Source organism: Calliphora vicina, chromosome 1 (genome assembly GCF_958450345.1).
Source record: "Calliphora vicina chromosome 1, idCalVici1.1, whole genome shotgun sequence".
NCBI lineage: Eukaryota > Metazoa > Arthropoda > Insecta > Diptera > Calliphoridae > Calliphora > Calliphora vicina.
This window is the reverse complement of record NC_088780.1, coordinates 172,568,156-172,583,481: the sequence shown is the minus strand read 5'-3', so window position 1 is coordinate 172,583,481 and position 15,326 is coordinate 172,568,156. Positions and strand designations below refer to the sequence as shown.

Sequence of the window (15,326 nt, the reverse complement as noted above, 5' to 3'; positions counted from 1 at the left end):
GAAAAAAATGCATTTTTCCCCTTATACGCACGTCTTAACCCCAACCGATTTACCTAAAATTTTTTCAGGATGATTTTTTTCTAATGTTCACCAAAATGGGGGGTGAGAATGGCCAAAATCCAACTTTCGTTTATTAAGGGCCACCCTAATCTACATATAGGTCACCAAATTTTATTAAAAATTTATTAATTAAGGAATATAAATTATTGATATTTTAAAATAATAATGTTTTTGCTCAGTTAGGTTATTATATGGTCGGGCTTGACCGACCATACTTTCTTACTTATTTTTACTTAAAATGCTGCAGATAAGATACAACTTGTATTAAACTCATATTAAGGATTTGACAGTTCATTTCTTCTCCTAAATTAAAATAGCTGAAATTTTTATTATTATACTCATTAAGAGTTTATTAGAAATTTTGTTTAAATAAATTTGAAACGTTAACAGATTTTGATTGGGAGCATCAAAAATGTATACATACTTTTGTAAGCTAATGTAATTATAATTCTAAGAGCTAGTTTCATACTTGTCAGTTAAACTCAGCTTAACACTTTTATATTAAACCAGAAACATATTTTGCCGGAATTTAACCAATGATTGTGATTCTCACTAGTGGATTAATTTTATTAGCATTGCCATACTATTCAGTCAAATCACATGTTAATTCTTCAAAATTTTTCATATAAATATGGCAATACTTTAAATTGTATAAGAAAAAGCAACCGAGTACATAACTTTTTTTGTAAATTTTAACTTTCTAAAACAGAAAGTGTCATAGTTAAACCTAGATTATATAGCATATAAACAATAAGTGAGAAACACAATTTTTGTTTAATTTAGGTTTAAGCGAAGAATGTAGATTATCTTTATCCCAGAAACTAGCTCAAAATGTGATTTGATGAAACTTTGGACACAAAATTTAATTAAATAATGAATTATCCCCAATAAATGTAATTGAAATCGGATCAAGATTTTATAAAGATTCATATACATATATACAATGTAATGCATGGTGTAGTGTATGTCCAAAAATCTTTGATTTCGGTTTTTACAGGAAATTTTCAGTTTTCAGTAAATGATTGCCACAAAAAGTTTAAAGGATTAAATTACAAAGGATTAATTACTGTCACCCTATATATGTATTATTATGAGGTTTTCAAGTGTGAGTACTTACTTCGAAAATAGTCTTCCAATTTCAACAGAATGGCAACTTAGCGTGTGGAAAGCAAAGGAAAAACCCAAACAAATTATGGCTCCAGCGAAAAATGCTCCAAAAATTAACTTCTCTTGTACTTGAATTTCAACTGAGGGCCGTGATAAAAAGTAGCAGGCTACTCCTATGAATGCAACACAACCTAATAAATGTGTCCAAATATTTCCAGTTTCAGTGTGTAGACGAAATATAGATTTAAAACATGCCCCAAATGATGGCAAAGGAGGACGATGACCGCGGTGCAAAAAATCATTATCTTGAAGCCATTTAGGTAGATTTTTGTAGTGGCATACTTTCCAACTAGCTTCCCACACCTAATCGTACAAATTGAGCTTATTAAACAAAACACATTTTAAAAAATATTATTTTAAAACAAACCTTTCGCACAAATTCTTCTGCTTGTTCTGCAGCATTATGAGCTAAGGCTCCCAAATCGATTTCATCCGACAAAACACCGGCTTTTAAAACCTCTGTCATCTGTAAAAAATATTTATAAATTATTAGTAATATTAATAATACAGTTAGGTTTAGATTATTTCCATTTTAAAAAAATATTTTTAATTATTTATTACAAATACATATTGCGAATAAGTACATAAAAATAAGTCAATTGGATCAATTTCAATTTCATTGATTTTCAATTCATAACATTTATATTTTTTGTTTTTAAATAAAATCTAGGAGGCAAATATTCGCATCGTGAAAGGCGTTATGTTTTCTTTTAATTTCTTACACTAAACGAAATATTTTTCCTTTACAATCCGTAATTTAAAATAAAAACAATCTTTGGATGATTTTATAATAAATAAAATTTAATATCGTACGTGACAGATTTTTCACTTATAATAAAACAATTTCTGTAAATATATGTATACCAAAATTAAAAAATTTAATAGAAAACTCCGTCCAACACTCAAAATTAGACACGAACCAGATGATATAAGTCTGAAAATAGAGATGGAATGAAGCAAAACTGCGTTCACAGTTTTTTATTTCGTGATCCTGTTTCCTTGTAAAAGGAAATTTTAAACTAGCACATTTTTAAAAAAATGTTTTAAAATATTTCTGCTTATCCTATTATGCCAAGTTTGGTGTCAAATGACCAAGAGGAGTTGTAAAATATTTTGCATTATTTTTATTTTATTCTGACAAGATCAAAATATGTCAAAAATGTCCTTCAAAATTTGTATCCTTTAAGATTTCCAATTTTAATTTTTCAAAAAAATAGTGCGTTAAAGATCCAGTTATGTGTTATCACGTGCTAAAATTTTATTGTTCTAGCTTTACTGCTGGTGTTAAATAATACTTTAAATTTGCATTATTTTAGTTTTTATAATTTATTTTCAAATTTCATCGAAAAAGATAAAATAGTAAGTACTTAGATTATTTGGTAAATAATATGTTTTTTCGTAGGTTCTGAAATAATTGTCACGTTAAAAAATCAACTAAAAATTTTTAAATCAATTAAAGTCTTTCCACAACGCACGGTGACTTATATCACCGTGCTAAGGTATCCAAAAAAAATAGATAAAAATATTGTCAATTGTGTGCGGTGAAATGCTGTTAAAGTCAAATATTTTATGTCATTTTATAAAAAAATTTGATTTTTGTAAATTTGATTGTTATAATTTTTTTATGTTCTATAAGAACTGGTATGATTTGTCACTGTACCGATTATACCTGATGTCTTATAAATTCTTTTCTCAGGTACTATATTTTAGTCAAATTAGAATTTCAGTGGAATAAAAGTGCTTAGGGTCAAAAGGGGTTAAACACATTTTACTACCTGAAGAAAGGCCAAAGTGTCCTCTTTAAGCCTATATATGTATACTTATTGACTTGTTTGTTGAACACTTTTTTATTTGAATGAAATTACCCCCAAATTTTTTTTTATTTTTATTTTACCTGTTCATATGACTGGCGCAAAGTACAAGTCGCAAGATATTATAATAAAATTTGGTACATACATTTTTTTCGGCCCGAGGACGAAGCCAATTGAAAATGACTGAAATCGGTCCATTATTTCACCTAGCCCCCATACAAATGTTCTTCCCAAATTATACTTTATCGGTCGTAAATGATTAATTTATATATGTATATACACACATTTTTCTCCAAATAAGTTTTATATAAACTGAATTAATGTCCCCTAATTTTATGATGATCGGTCCATAATTAGTCATAGCTCCCACATATACCCGTTTCCAAAAATCACTTTAACGAGCATAAATCTCTTAAAAATGTTGGTATAAACACAAAATTCAACAGAAATAACTTCCATATATACATAAATCACACGACCTAATTTCATTGCGATAGGTCCATAATTAGTCATATCTCCCATATAATGGCCTCTTCCGAAAATCATTCACGAAAATAAATTATAATGTAGGGTATTATATGGTCGAGCTTGACCGAACATACTTCCTTACTTGTTTTTATCTGCTGATAACTTTTTTAATAAGTATAGCTGAACCAAAAACAAAAAATTTGCATTTTCATACTAAATGCTATACAATAATTAAAAGTTCAACTTTAACCTTAAAATAACTGCTGAACCGATTTTAATGAAATTGAAACTGGAGAAAAATTCAAGAAGTTATCTGTCCAACAAAATATGAAGTGCCCAAACTGTAATAAGTTTTGTGTTGTGTGTAGATTATTTGTACCATTTAATAAATCGCGAAATATAACAAGAACCTTTGTAAGATGCTACGAAGAATACTTTTTAATAAACTTTGCACCTAGATTGTGGTATGTGCCTGAAATTGTATGTAACTATTTGCTACGCTGGTGTACTACGATCAAAGCACATAGATAAAACACTCAATGCAATGAAATACGTCTATCCAGTAGTATGGTACGCCGCATACTACTGGTATCCGCGTATCATGAAGGATAAGTATAATAAGAGAGAAGGTATTAACTACTATAGTTCCGAGACTATGAACCCTACAGTATTACGTTCAGCAATAAACCCCAACTCACCGTCTGAAGAACTTCTACAAGCTCCAGAAGTCGTTGAAGATGAATCACTTTGTAACGATACACATGTTGAAGAATATTCTATATATCAACCAACATTTTGTAACTCAGACCGACTTTGACGATCTTGTCAGAGATATAAATTTATCTAAAGAAAAGGCCGAAATTTTGGCATCACGGCTGGAAACTAGTTTCTTCTGATTTATGTGTTACAACTTCGCGAAAGCGTTTAAAAGTCAGCTCATTCGAACAATGTTTTAAGATTGACGACGAAACTGGTATTACATATGCGACTGACATACATCAGCTCTTTGACACAATTGGAAACAATTACGATACTGCCGAATGGCGACTTTTTATAGATGGATCCGTTAAAAGTCTTAAAGGAGTACTATTACTTAATGGTAACGTGTACCCGTCAGTTCCCATTATTTATGGGACAGATATTAAAGAAACTTATAAAAATATGAATATCATTCTTAAATTAATAAATTACAATGTGCATCGTTGGCTTATTTGTTGTGACCTTAAAGTGGTGGCTATTCTCATGGGAATAAGAAATCGATTTTGTAAACATCAGTGCTTTTTTATGCATTTGGGAAGGTCGACGACGTGATTTGCATTATACCGACCATAAATGGCCATATCGCCAATGTCATCAGCTTGGGATCAATAGCCTAGATCAAATGCCACTTGTTCCACCATCTAAAATAATTCTCCCTCCCCTTCACATAAAATTGGATTTAATACACAATTTTGTTCGGGCACTTGATCGCAATGGTGCAGCATTGGAATATTTGAAAACTGTTTTTCCAAAGTTAAGTGCTGCGAAAATCGAGGCTGGTACGTTTAATGATCATAATGGGTAATTGTTATTAAATTTTTATTTGTATTTATTTTTAGGCATATTTAATGGACCATAATTAAAAAAATTAATGAAATCAAAAGAGTTTCCTAATTTATTAAAACGTTGGAAAAGGCAGCGTGGCAAAGTTTGGAAGATGTAATAAACAATTTTTTAAGCAATAATAAATCAGCAAATTATGCCACCTGGATTTTTTCCCCACTAATTTAGGAGACTTTAGTGATGAACACGGGGAGAGATTACACCAAGACAAAAATACCGCCCAAATGCTGGCCGAATATTGTTGGTCAATTTGTCGTGACACTACTGGTCTCTATAAACGAAAAACCAAAAATATACACTTTTCTTAATAATCCGTTTTTGTATACAAATAAACAATTTAATTTGAGTTTTATATATAAATACATATGTATGTATGTACATAAAGGAAACAAATTGTCATTTATATATAAATATATATATTTAGGAATATCTAGTCGATGTTTTTAAGTGACAATTATTTCAGAATCTACAAAAAACAGAAAATAATATACATATGTATGTACTAACTATTTTATTTTTCGATGAAATCTATCTTCTATATCTATATCCGCGATCGGCAGACATATACTACTACATTTTGCATTTGTATAAGTGTAAGAGCGAAAAAACAATAAATGAGAAATAGTTGTACTCTCATCTTCACTACAAAACAGGAATGGAAAACTGAACATGTTAACTAACCTATTTGTCTAGCAATTATTGTGTATTAAAAATAATAATTTACAAGATACTTCTAAAAACCCAATTAAGCATCTAAAGTTGAGAGAAAAAACATTTAAAATAGTTTATAATTCTAAAAACTACTTAATATGTAGTGTAGATGCTAAATAAGGTACAACAATAATATGAATTATCCACCTCTGCATTAACATTTATTCATAAACAAAAGCAAGAAACGAGCGACAACACAACCTTCTTCTGTGACAACTCATATGAGACTGAATTGTGTTTTCTATGCGTATGAGAAGTCTGTGTAACTTTAGTAACGCCCACAATGCACAGTGCATAGGAGTTGCCGACAGTGATGTTAACTTTTTAATTTCGATTACCGTACAGCCCTAAAAAAATTACCGTTTTTTAGGTAAAATTACCGTATCCAAAGTTTAGTACAAAAATAATAATATTTTCTTATTGAAACAGGTTTATTTTTATAATTCAATATATCGAGGGCCTATATTCAAAACTCTCTATCTTAAAAAACAACTTTTCAGGAAAGCCAATTACTTGAGTTATTAAAATTCGGTATGCTAGAGGGTTTTTCTTCTCCAAATATTCAATGTGTATATAAAAATGAAAAGATAGAGGATTTTGCATTTTAATAGAATTAAATTATTTTGATTTCATTTATGCCATCTGTCAGTTTTTAACGTGATTTATTTAAGATAACGGCTAATAATACAACATAAGATAAAAAAATAAAACTTTAAAAGTAGACACTTTTTAAGCAAACTCCAACTTTAACCATTTATTTTTATGCCATGGAAATTATATTTTCCAAAAACAAATCATGATAATTCATTTTTTTAAATGATTGCAAAATGTAAAATTCATGTTCATGTTCATGAATTGCAAGAAGAAATTATTCCAAAAAAAATATTTGAAAATTATTTGAAAAGATAGAGGCTTTTGCATTCGGAAAAAAATAATTGTTTAACATAGAGAAATAACAAAAATGCAAATAAAACTGCAAAAGACAATAGGTTGTAAGAAATTCACACCATAGATGAGGGCTGTTTTACTGAACATTTTACTATCAAAAAGTAATTTTCGTGAATATCAAAGATAGTGGGTTTTGAATATAGGACCATGTTTGTATAACAGCAGAATGCCATTTTTATCAACATCATTTATTTGCCTTATAATATAAATTCCGTATCTATTTATTTAAATTCATCCATTTCAACAGCTTCTGGGAAATGCAAAACTAAAGGAATTATAGAAATATTGATATCGAACAATTGGGGATTTATTACGATCAGTTTTTAATACTAATTTGTATGTTGAAATATCAATACTTGAAAGACTTGCGATTACTTTACCGCGTAGATATATTTTGTCTAGTGGTAGTTGGTTATCATCATCCTCAAAGTTTTATGATTATTTTAATGAGAAATATGTACATTATATGTAGACACATTATGGAAATATAACGTTTGGGATATAATTTTTAAAAATTTAAACTTTTTAAAATTACCGTACAAATGTAGAAATTACCTGCCTACCGTACGGAGGTCTAAATTACCGTACAATACGGTAATTACCGTACGGTTAACATCACTGGTTGCCGATCCCGGATCTATATATATAAAAATGAAATGGTTCATGTGTGTAATGTCATCACGTGAGTACGACTGGAGCGATTTGGCTGATTTTTTTTTATTCGATTCGAAATTTTGTAAAGAAAAAAAATTCAAAAATTCCTGGTAAAACTCGGAAATTCTTTTTATTGTGAGCCCAGTCAACTGTAATAAAAAAGCTCCCTAAAGTATGCAGTACAAATTTAGATATTTTATTTGCAAATAAATAACAACAGGCTGGTGTGCGTGGGTTGGTAAAACTTGAAGAGCTAACTAAATGCTACCGGGCGAAGCCGGGGCGATCAACTAGTTTTAAAATAAAATAATGAAAATTTAAAGTTTTATTTAACACTTGTAGCAGATCACATATTTCATATACATATTATTATATTTTATTTATATTTACAATACTCATGATTATTAACTTTTGTATGTACGTCACTCGCATGTGTGACTTTTGTTTATAAGTACAACTCTGTTTACTTTTACTTATAGAATACAACACTGCAGATGAGAAAAGCTCTTTCGTTGAGTTGTATGTTAAATTATAACGATCATTTGTTTCGTTAAAAGCTCTTGTTTGAGAGTATAAAAGAAGCACACTCAACAGCAGTAGCTCATTCTTGTCTTGCAGGCAGTGTTGCCAAAACGGCGGTTTTTCAGCTAGATCTGAAGGTATTTTTTCGTCGTTAGTGGGTATTTTTCGGAAAAAAACGCTAAGTGGTTTTTCTAGCTGCAAAATATTTTCAGTTGATGGTTTTTAGCTCTTTTTTATATATTTGGTCAATTCACAAGGTCTCTTATCATGTCTTATTGTCATAATGTCCTAATATTCCACAATGGTTTTTATTGTTTTTCGAGCAAAAATAATACTACTCTGTATGCTATGTTTATTGTGTTATATGACAATATGACTGATAAGAGACCTTGTGAATTGACCAATTGTATTTACTTAAGCGAAACTAAAATAATAAAATGTTTCAAACATTTTTTAAGTGCATACCGATTTTTCTTTGTGTTGTTTTTATAGATTATCGATAAATCAACGAGCGGTTGAATTACTTAATTCACGATCTGAATTACTGTTGCGAAACAACCCGTTCTCACGACAGATTCGTAATTCAATTTGACATTTATTTCGGGACATTATAATTTTTTTTTATAATTTTCTTTTTTTCCTCCATTCGTAAGGTAATTCAAACTGAATTACGTACGAACAAGGTAATTCACACTTGAAATTTTGTATGGCGAATCATGTAATTCAGTTCGTAATTGGGGGTTGAATGACGAATGAGAGGTCGAATGACGAATAATGCCGTCGTGAGAACGAGGTATTAATGACTTAACAGAAAGACGTTTCCAAACCTAATGTTTTGAAAATTACATTAAGCTTAAAGTTTCATCAGTTTGAAACTGAAATACGAAAATACAAATACAATGAAAATATGTCTGAAAAGGAATCAGAAATAAGACAACGATGTGTTGTACATTATTGTATGTATATCGTTGTTGAAGCAATTGATTCTAATATAATTTTTTACTTTTTGCTTCTAAAAACCGAGACATTTTGTAAAAAATAGGTAGTTTTTCAATAAATAATGTATTTCAGAAAATAATATTTTCAAAGAACTAGCTGATTTTACTTTGCAAATTATTTGTATACCACGGTCAAATGCGGAAGTGGAGCGAGTTTTTAGTCAGCTTAATATTGTAAACTCAAACTTAAGAACTTTTTTGCAATCTCAGATGGTTAATGGAATTTTGACAGTAAAGTATATGTATTTTAATTTCAGCAAATTCATTTTTATTAAAAATTGTCGTCGTCCCCATGAAATGTGCTGCTACGATTATGAAGTTTCATGAAAGTTTTTAAAATTGGTTGGTACCTCAGAAATATACTCAAAACGATCATTTCTAATGGATTGATCTTAATTAATTTTGGTATATACAATTTTTGGTACACATTTTGATTTAAAATTTAATTATTTTTGTTTTTAAAAAAGTTTTGCTTGTTAAATAAAAATTTAGCGGTTTTGATCAGTGGTTTTATTTAAAGATTTAGTGGTTTCTGGCGCTATTTTAAGTGCACTGCTTGCAGGTTGGATTGAGCAGTTGAATGGTCAATTGTATAAATTGTACAATTGACTGTAATTGACTAAAAGCAGTATAATATTGAAAACCTAAATAGATATTAAAGGATACAAATTTTAAAGGACATTTTTGACATCTTTTTATCCCAACAATATAAAATAAAAATAATACAAAATATTTTCCAACTCTTCTTGTTCATTTGACATCAAATTCGACATTGTTTGATCAGTAGAAGTATTTTAAAATATTTTATGAAAAATGTACTTCTTTAAAACTTTGAAGTCCATAAAAAAGGACACAGGATCACGAAATGAAAAACTGAAAAACTGATGAAAACAGTTTTTCTCTCGTGTCTAACGAATTTTTTCTCTATTTGTCGGACGGTGAAATATACATTCGGTTTCAATAAACAATTTTATAATAGCAAATAAATAATCGGAGTCAAATTCATTTCACACTATATGCTAATTGGAAGCATATTTGCAGAACACTGCAAATGTCATGAGTTCTAAAAAGCAACAGTGAAACATATGATGCGCAAAAACCCATCAAACAAGCATCATAAAAATGGCTGATGCATTGTCTGCGCATCAGCATCAGCTGATTTGCATGAGCATCGCAAACTAATCACAGTTTATCATTAGAAATAAACGAAAAACCACAATCCGCCCAAATCAACGACACTGGTACATATTCAGATGACTGGCTTAAATCCACTTTCATAACAATACCGAAGAAAAATAACCCTAGAAAGTGTCAAGATTATAGACTGATATCCCTGATGAATCACATTTTGAAAATATTCTTAAAGATAATACATCAAAGGCTTTATGGAAAATGTGAGGAATTTATAGGCCGTACAGAATTTGGTTTCAGAGAAGCAATGGGTACGCGTGAAGCCCTTTTTAGCATTCAAGTTCTCTGAATGGAACATAGCGACCAACTTATTTTTCAGATACTCTTATTTTTGCAAAATCTATTCCACTCTATAGGCGTAAAAATGTCAAGTACGATGATATGTAATTGCCCATATGTAAATTGATTAGATTTTAGACTAGATTTTATTTGAAAACAAAAAATCTTAGTCTGCTTTTAGGGCACTACTACACGTTCAATATATATATATTGTGATGTTTAGATCATAATATATATTGTGATATTTAGATCGCGTGATCCATTGTAATGGATCACGCAAAATTAAGTTATTCTGCGATTTGGATCGCGACCATTGGCGTAGATAGGGGAGGGCTGGGGTGGTCAATAAATATCGCATATTGACCGTGTAGCAGTGCCCTTACACACAGGAAGTTTACTTGAAGCAAATCTCTTCGATTCCCTTTTAAACTTGCTCGACTGTTTACACACAGCAAGTCTGTGTTAAATTTTGTATGTCAAAACCTAATAGACGCCATAGTGAAAATTAGAAAACAAAAGAGAATTGAAGAGACTTGCCAGTACAAGCAAGTGTGTACCCACTGTTACCAGATAATTTTGGTATAAAATCGTCAAAATTGGACTAAAAAATCGTCAAAATCGGCAAAATATTTTTAAAATCGTCAAAAAATCGGAAAAAATAAAAATACCTACTTTTTTGTGAAATTTGTCAGTTTTTTAGAAAAATAATCTCACGATCCTATAAAGAAATGACATATTTAAACAATTAATGCTGTAAAATAGGTTTATATAATAAGTGATAAACAACTGTATTTAAACTTAATTTTTTTTAAACAAACAAACAAATGGTTTATCTACTCATTTTAATATTTACATCGAAAATTTTCTAAGACAAAATGGTTTATCTACCGTAAAAATGCGAATAACGGAATTTATTTTGTAATTTATATTTTAAGGATTTAGTAGAAGCCTATCAATCATTTTGTAGAAGATCGATTTCTTAAATACTCACTAGTTAAGGAATTTAACAGTTCTTTGCTTCTCCTGAACAATTAGGGTTTTGCAGATAAACCATTTTGGATAAATGCCGTCGATATATCATTTATTAAGCAAATTTAAAACTCCTTGACTTAAACTACTTATTTTCTTTGTTGGTAAGTTTCGGGCTCCAGAAATAAATGGATCTGAACTTAAAAAGAGCCTATTTTAATGATCTGTCTGCAATGCTCGATATTTTTCATGTATGTTGCAATCTAAACTGTTTTATATGCTTATTTTTCGCTTCAGCTGCTTTCTCCGATAATTCACCTATTGAGACTAATGCATGCTTAATCACCTCAGCTCCATGGATCAGAATTTTTTATACCTATGGAGGTAAGTAGTACCAGGGAGACTCTTCAACAAGGTTTCGGGCTGTCTCTACAGCATATTCCTCAAACTTTTCGGCATCAATTTCAAATCCAGAATTATAGTTTAGAGAATTGTGGCACATCTTTGCAAAATGCCCTTATCGATTCCTGTTATTTTTGATGAAAGACAAATATTTTGAAAAAATATCCGAGCTGTGTTGCCATTTTTCGAATAAATTGTTTTCTCTTCAAAACACTTGACTTTTCGTTTTTACTGGTATATGTAATATAAACATACCTCCACTTTCTACGGACACAAATATTAAATCTCGCAAAAAAAAACAATTTTTTAGTGCGATAAAGGGGGAAACCATGGGTTGCTAAGGGCAGATCAGCAGACAACCTTTTCCCAAAAGGCTTTAGAAAAACAATAATATATTTAGTAATATTTCTTTTTATAGTAGAGAATGTAAGAAACTAGCTTATCCCCCAACAATAAATGTCAGTGAGTTTATCAATAATTGGGAAATTTACCACAATTCATTTTATTAATTAATTTTGTTTTACCGTATCATGGTACAATCAGTTACCAGATACAATTATTGTAGAGTTTCCAATGTTCACTTAATTTTTAAATTTTTTACCGCGATATTTTATAAATTTATAATTTTTTAACTGAAATTATTCACTTTTATTTAAACAAATACAGTTTTTCTTCAATCGTTAGCATGGCAGAATCAACCAACTCTCCCGAGTTGTCAATATTTACCCCTACAACGTCAAATAAAGCATTTACTCTCATCACTTTTTATTTTGTTTTCGCGATGTTTTGCATGCATATATTGCAACACATATTTATTTGGAACAATTTTAATTTTAATTTAAATATTTCACGAAAAAACGTAAATACATACAGACATTTTTTTTAATAAAACCAAAAAATTAATTAATTTTTGTTTTAGACATTTCGTTTGGCTTTTTCTAATTTTCTTTTGTTTGACGTTATAGGGAATGAATAATTGAGAATATACTTTCCAATAATTGTACCTTGTTCTGCCATGAATCGTTAGTAAATTTTTGATTAAAATTGAGTTTTTTGTTACAAAAATGTAAATTCAATTATTTTGTTGGACATTTCCTTTTTATATTTTTTCATTTCTTTTGGGAATGTATAATTGAGAAAAAAAAATTTTTCTCCATTACCCCTCTTGGGAGCATTTGGCTTCCACAAAGCATCTTCCATCTTATACGATTTGTTTGCAGTTGTTTTTCGCATATTTCTCATGTAAGATTGCACTCCTTGTTATTGTAGTATCGTGCGTCTTCATGTACGATGTTGCCATTATAACATGACTGTTGTTATTTTTGTATCAATTTCGTTAAACGGTTGTTGTTCCTGCTAAGGTGATTGGTCTGCTGTAGCTGGTCCAAGGATACATATAGGATGTTGCCATAAGATCCAGCCTATTGTTATTTTTGCCTTGTGTCAGTTTCGTTAATCGGTTGTTGTTCCAACTAAGTAGATGATTGGTCTGCTGTAGCTGGCCTAGGATAATGGTGCTGCCATCTGTGGGGAACCTTTAAATTTAATTCTTTGATTCCTACCTTTTTCCCAGGGGGTAGGAGAGAGACGCATGAAGAAAGAAGAGGGGTACACACATAGCTGCCAGATTTGACGATTTATCGTCATTTTGACGATTTTTGGTTTCAAAAATAGCAATTTGACGATTTGACGATTTCTTTCTCGAAAATGACGATTTTCTGCATTATGAAAATATGGTACTATTTTATGAAATAGTTAAAGAATTTTCTCATTTTGTTGGTGAATATTTAGATTTTGAACTTTGTCAATTAAAATTTTTAGATTTTAAATCAATTTTTGTAAATAAATTACTGAAATAAAACGTAAAAATTCTAAAGCACCTTTTTCTATTTTAACAAAATTTATTCAGAATATAATAACATCAATTGAAATCGCCAAGCTTGAATTTATGCTTTAATCTCAGGCATTATTACCTTCCAAATAATGGACCAAATGCTATATTTTAATGAAATTATATTTAAAAAGTAATGTCAGATATTGTTCATTCGGGTCATAATAAAGATTATAGACATTAAATTCTATTTTGTGTTTTATTTAAAATTAAAAAAACTTCTGAATAAAACCTTATATTATAATTAAATTGAGCTTTACTTTTTTATTTTAGTGATCCATTATTTATAAACTTCAATTTTAAGAAATGTTTTTTGATAAATGTGATGTTTTCGTTCACTTTTTAAATAGAAATTTAAAATTCCTGTTAGAATTCTTTACCTTTTTAATTTTCCGATTTTTTTGACGATTTTTAAAATTCGAAATGACGATTTTTGTCTTTTTTATCGGGATATTGACGATTTTTTCCCAAATTCATCTGGCAGCCCTGCATACAACAATTGTTTGAAAAATTTACACACATTTGTTATGCTCTTTTAACGACTTTTGTTCATTCATCGCTGAGCATGCGAAGAAAACACATATGGCGGACTATCGTCATTTTTTTTCAGAAATTTAATAAGCATTGTTGTTGGTTGTTCTTGTTCGAAGCATAGCAAACACACGCGTTTCAATTACAATTGAACAAAGTCAAAAATAAATACAAAATTTAAGAGAATTTCGGACTTACAATGTATATTTTTTCAATTCCTTAAAATTTAAATTACATTCATTTAATAAATTGGTTTTATTTGACAAAAATCCTAAATCTAAACTTTCTTCATTTTGTTATTATTTTAAGTGTTTGACATTATGTTTGCTGGGTAGCTTTCTCACCAATACATCTTCATTTTTATTTTTGAACATCATTGATTTAAACGAAGAATGTAGATTATCTTATCCCAGAAACTATCTCTTAATAATACAATGTTATGTATAATTTTTTAATTAATTTTTTTCACTGTATATTTTATATGAATTAAAATGGAACAAAAGTTGTTTAAAACATACGAATTTTCATATTGAAATACTTTATTTCAAAAATTCTTAAAACATATCTATATGCCAATTAACCCTTCAAAGATCAAAAGGCTACTGTGGCTACAGTTGTTTATATTTTTTCATAAAAATTTACAAACTTTATGTTCTTTATTATTTACCACTTGCATGTACTTGTATTAATTATACTAGAATTATGACTCAAATTGTTACTTTCTGAGCTGCTTTTCTGACAGTGTTAGGTGTTCTTCCAAAGAGTTGTTCACGTACTTTTTTTTCTGACATATTTTTAGAAGCTAATGTGATTAAAAAAATAATAATTTATAGGACCAAGGATAAATTTTGGCTGACTCATTCTTTAAATAATAATTGCAATGAAAACACAAACAATAGCTGCTACCACTACAACATAATCCGAAATAAGAAGTAACCAAAGAAATAATTTAGTTAAGTCGGGCTAAACCATAGGATATAGTGAAATTTCTGTTTGGCAATTTGATAATTCATACGTTGTTAAGCTTCCACAAAATTCCGAAACGGAAATTAGGACATCAACCTTTTCAATACCGATACAAGACACCGGCTCGCCGAGTTATTGAAAATATATAATATTCGA

General features: G+C 29.5%; 1 protein-coding gene across 1 annotated transcript in view; it reads right to left on the bottom strand.

Moving 5' to 3' along the window:
- AdipoR (adiponectin receptor) overlaps positions 1–15,326 on the bottom strand; it is a 37,621-nt gene that overhangs the window by 5,660 nt on the left and 16,635 nt on the right. Inside the window, exons 3-4 of the mRNA XM_065498253.1 lie at positions 1,595–1,693; positions 1,178–1,530 (exon numbers count right to left, since the gene is read on the bottom strand). Coding sequence (XP_065354325.1) covers positions 1,178–1,530; positions 1,595–1,693 — 452 coding nt within the window. The remainder of the gene's footprint in view (positions 1–1,177; positions 1,531–1,594; positions 1,694–15,326) is intronic.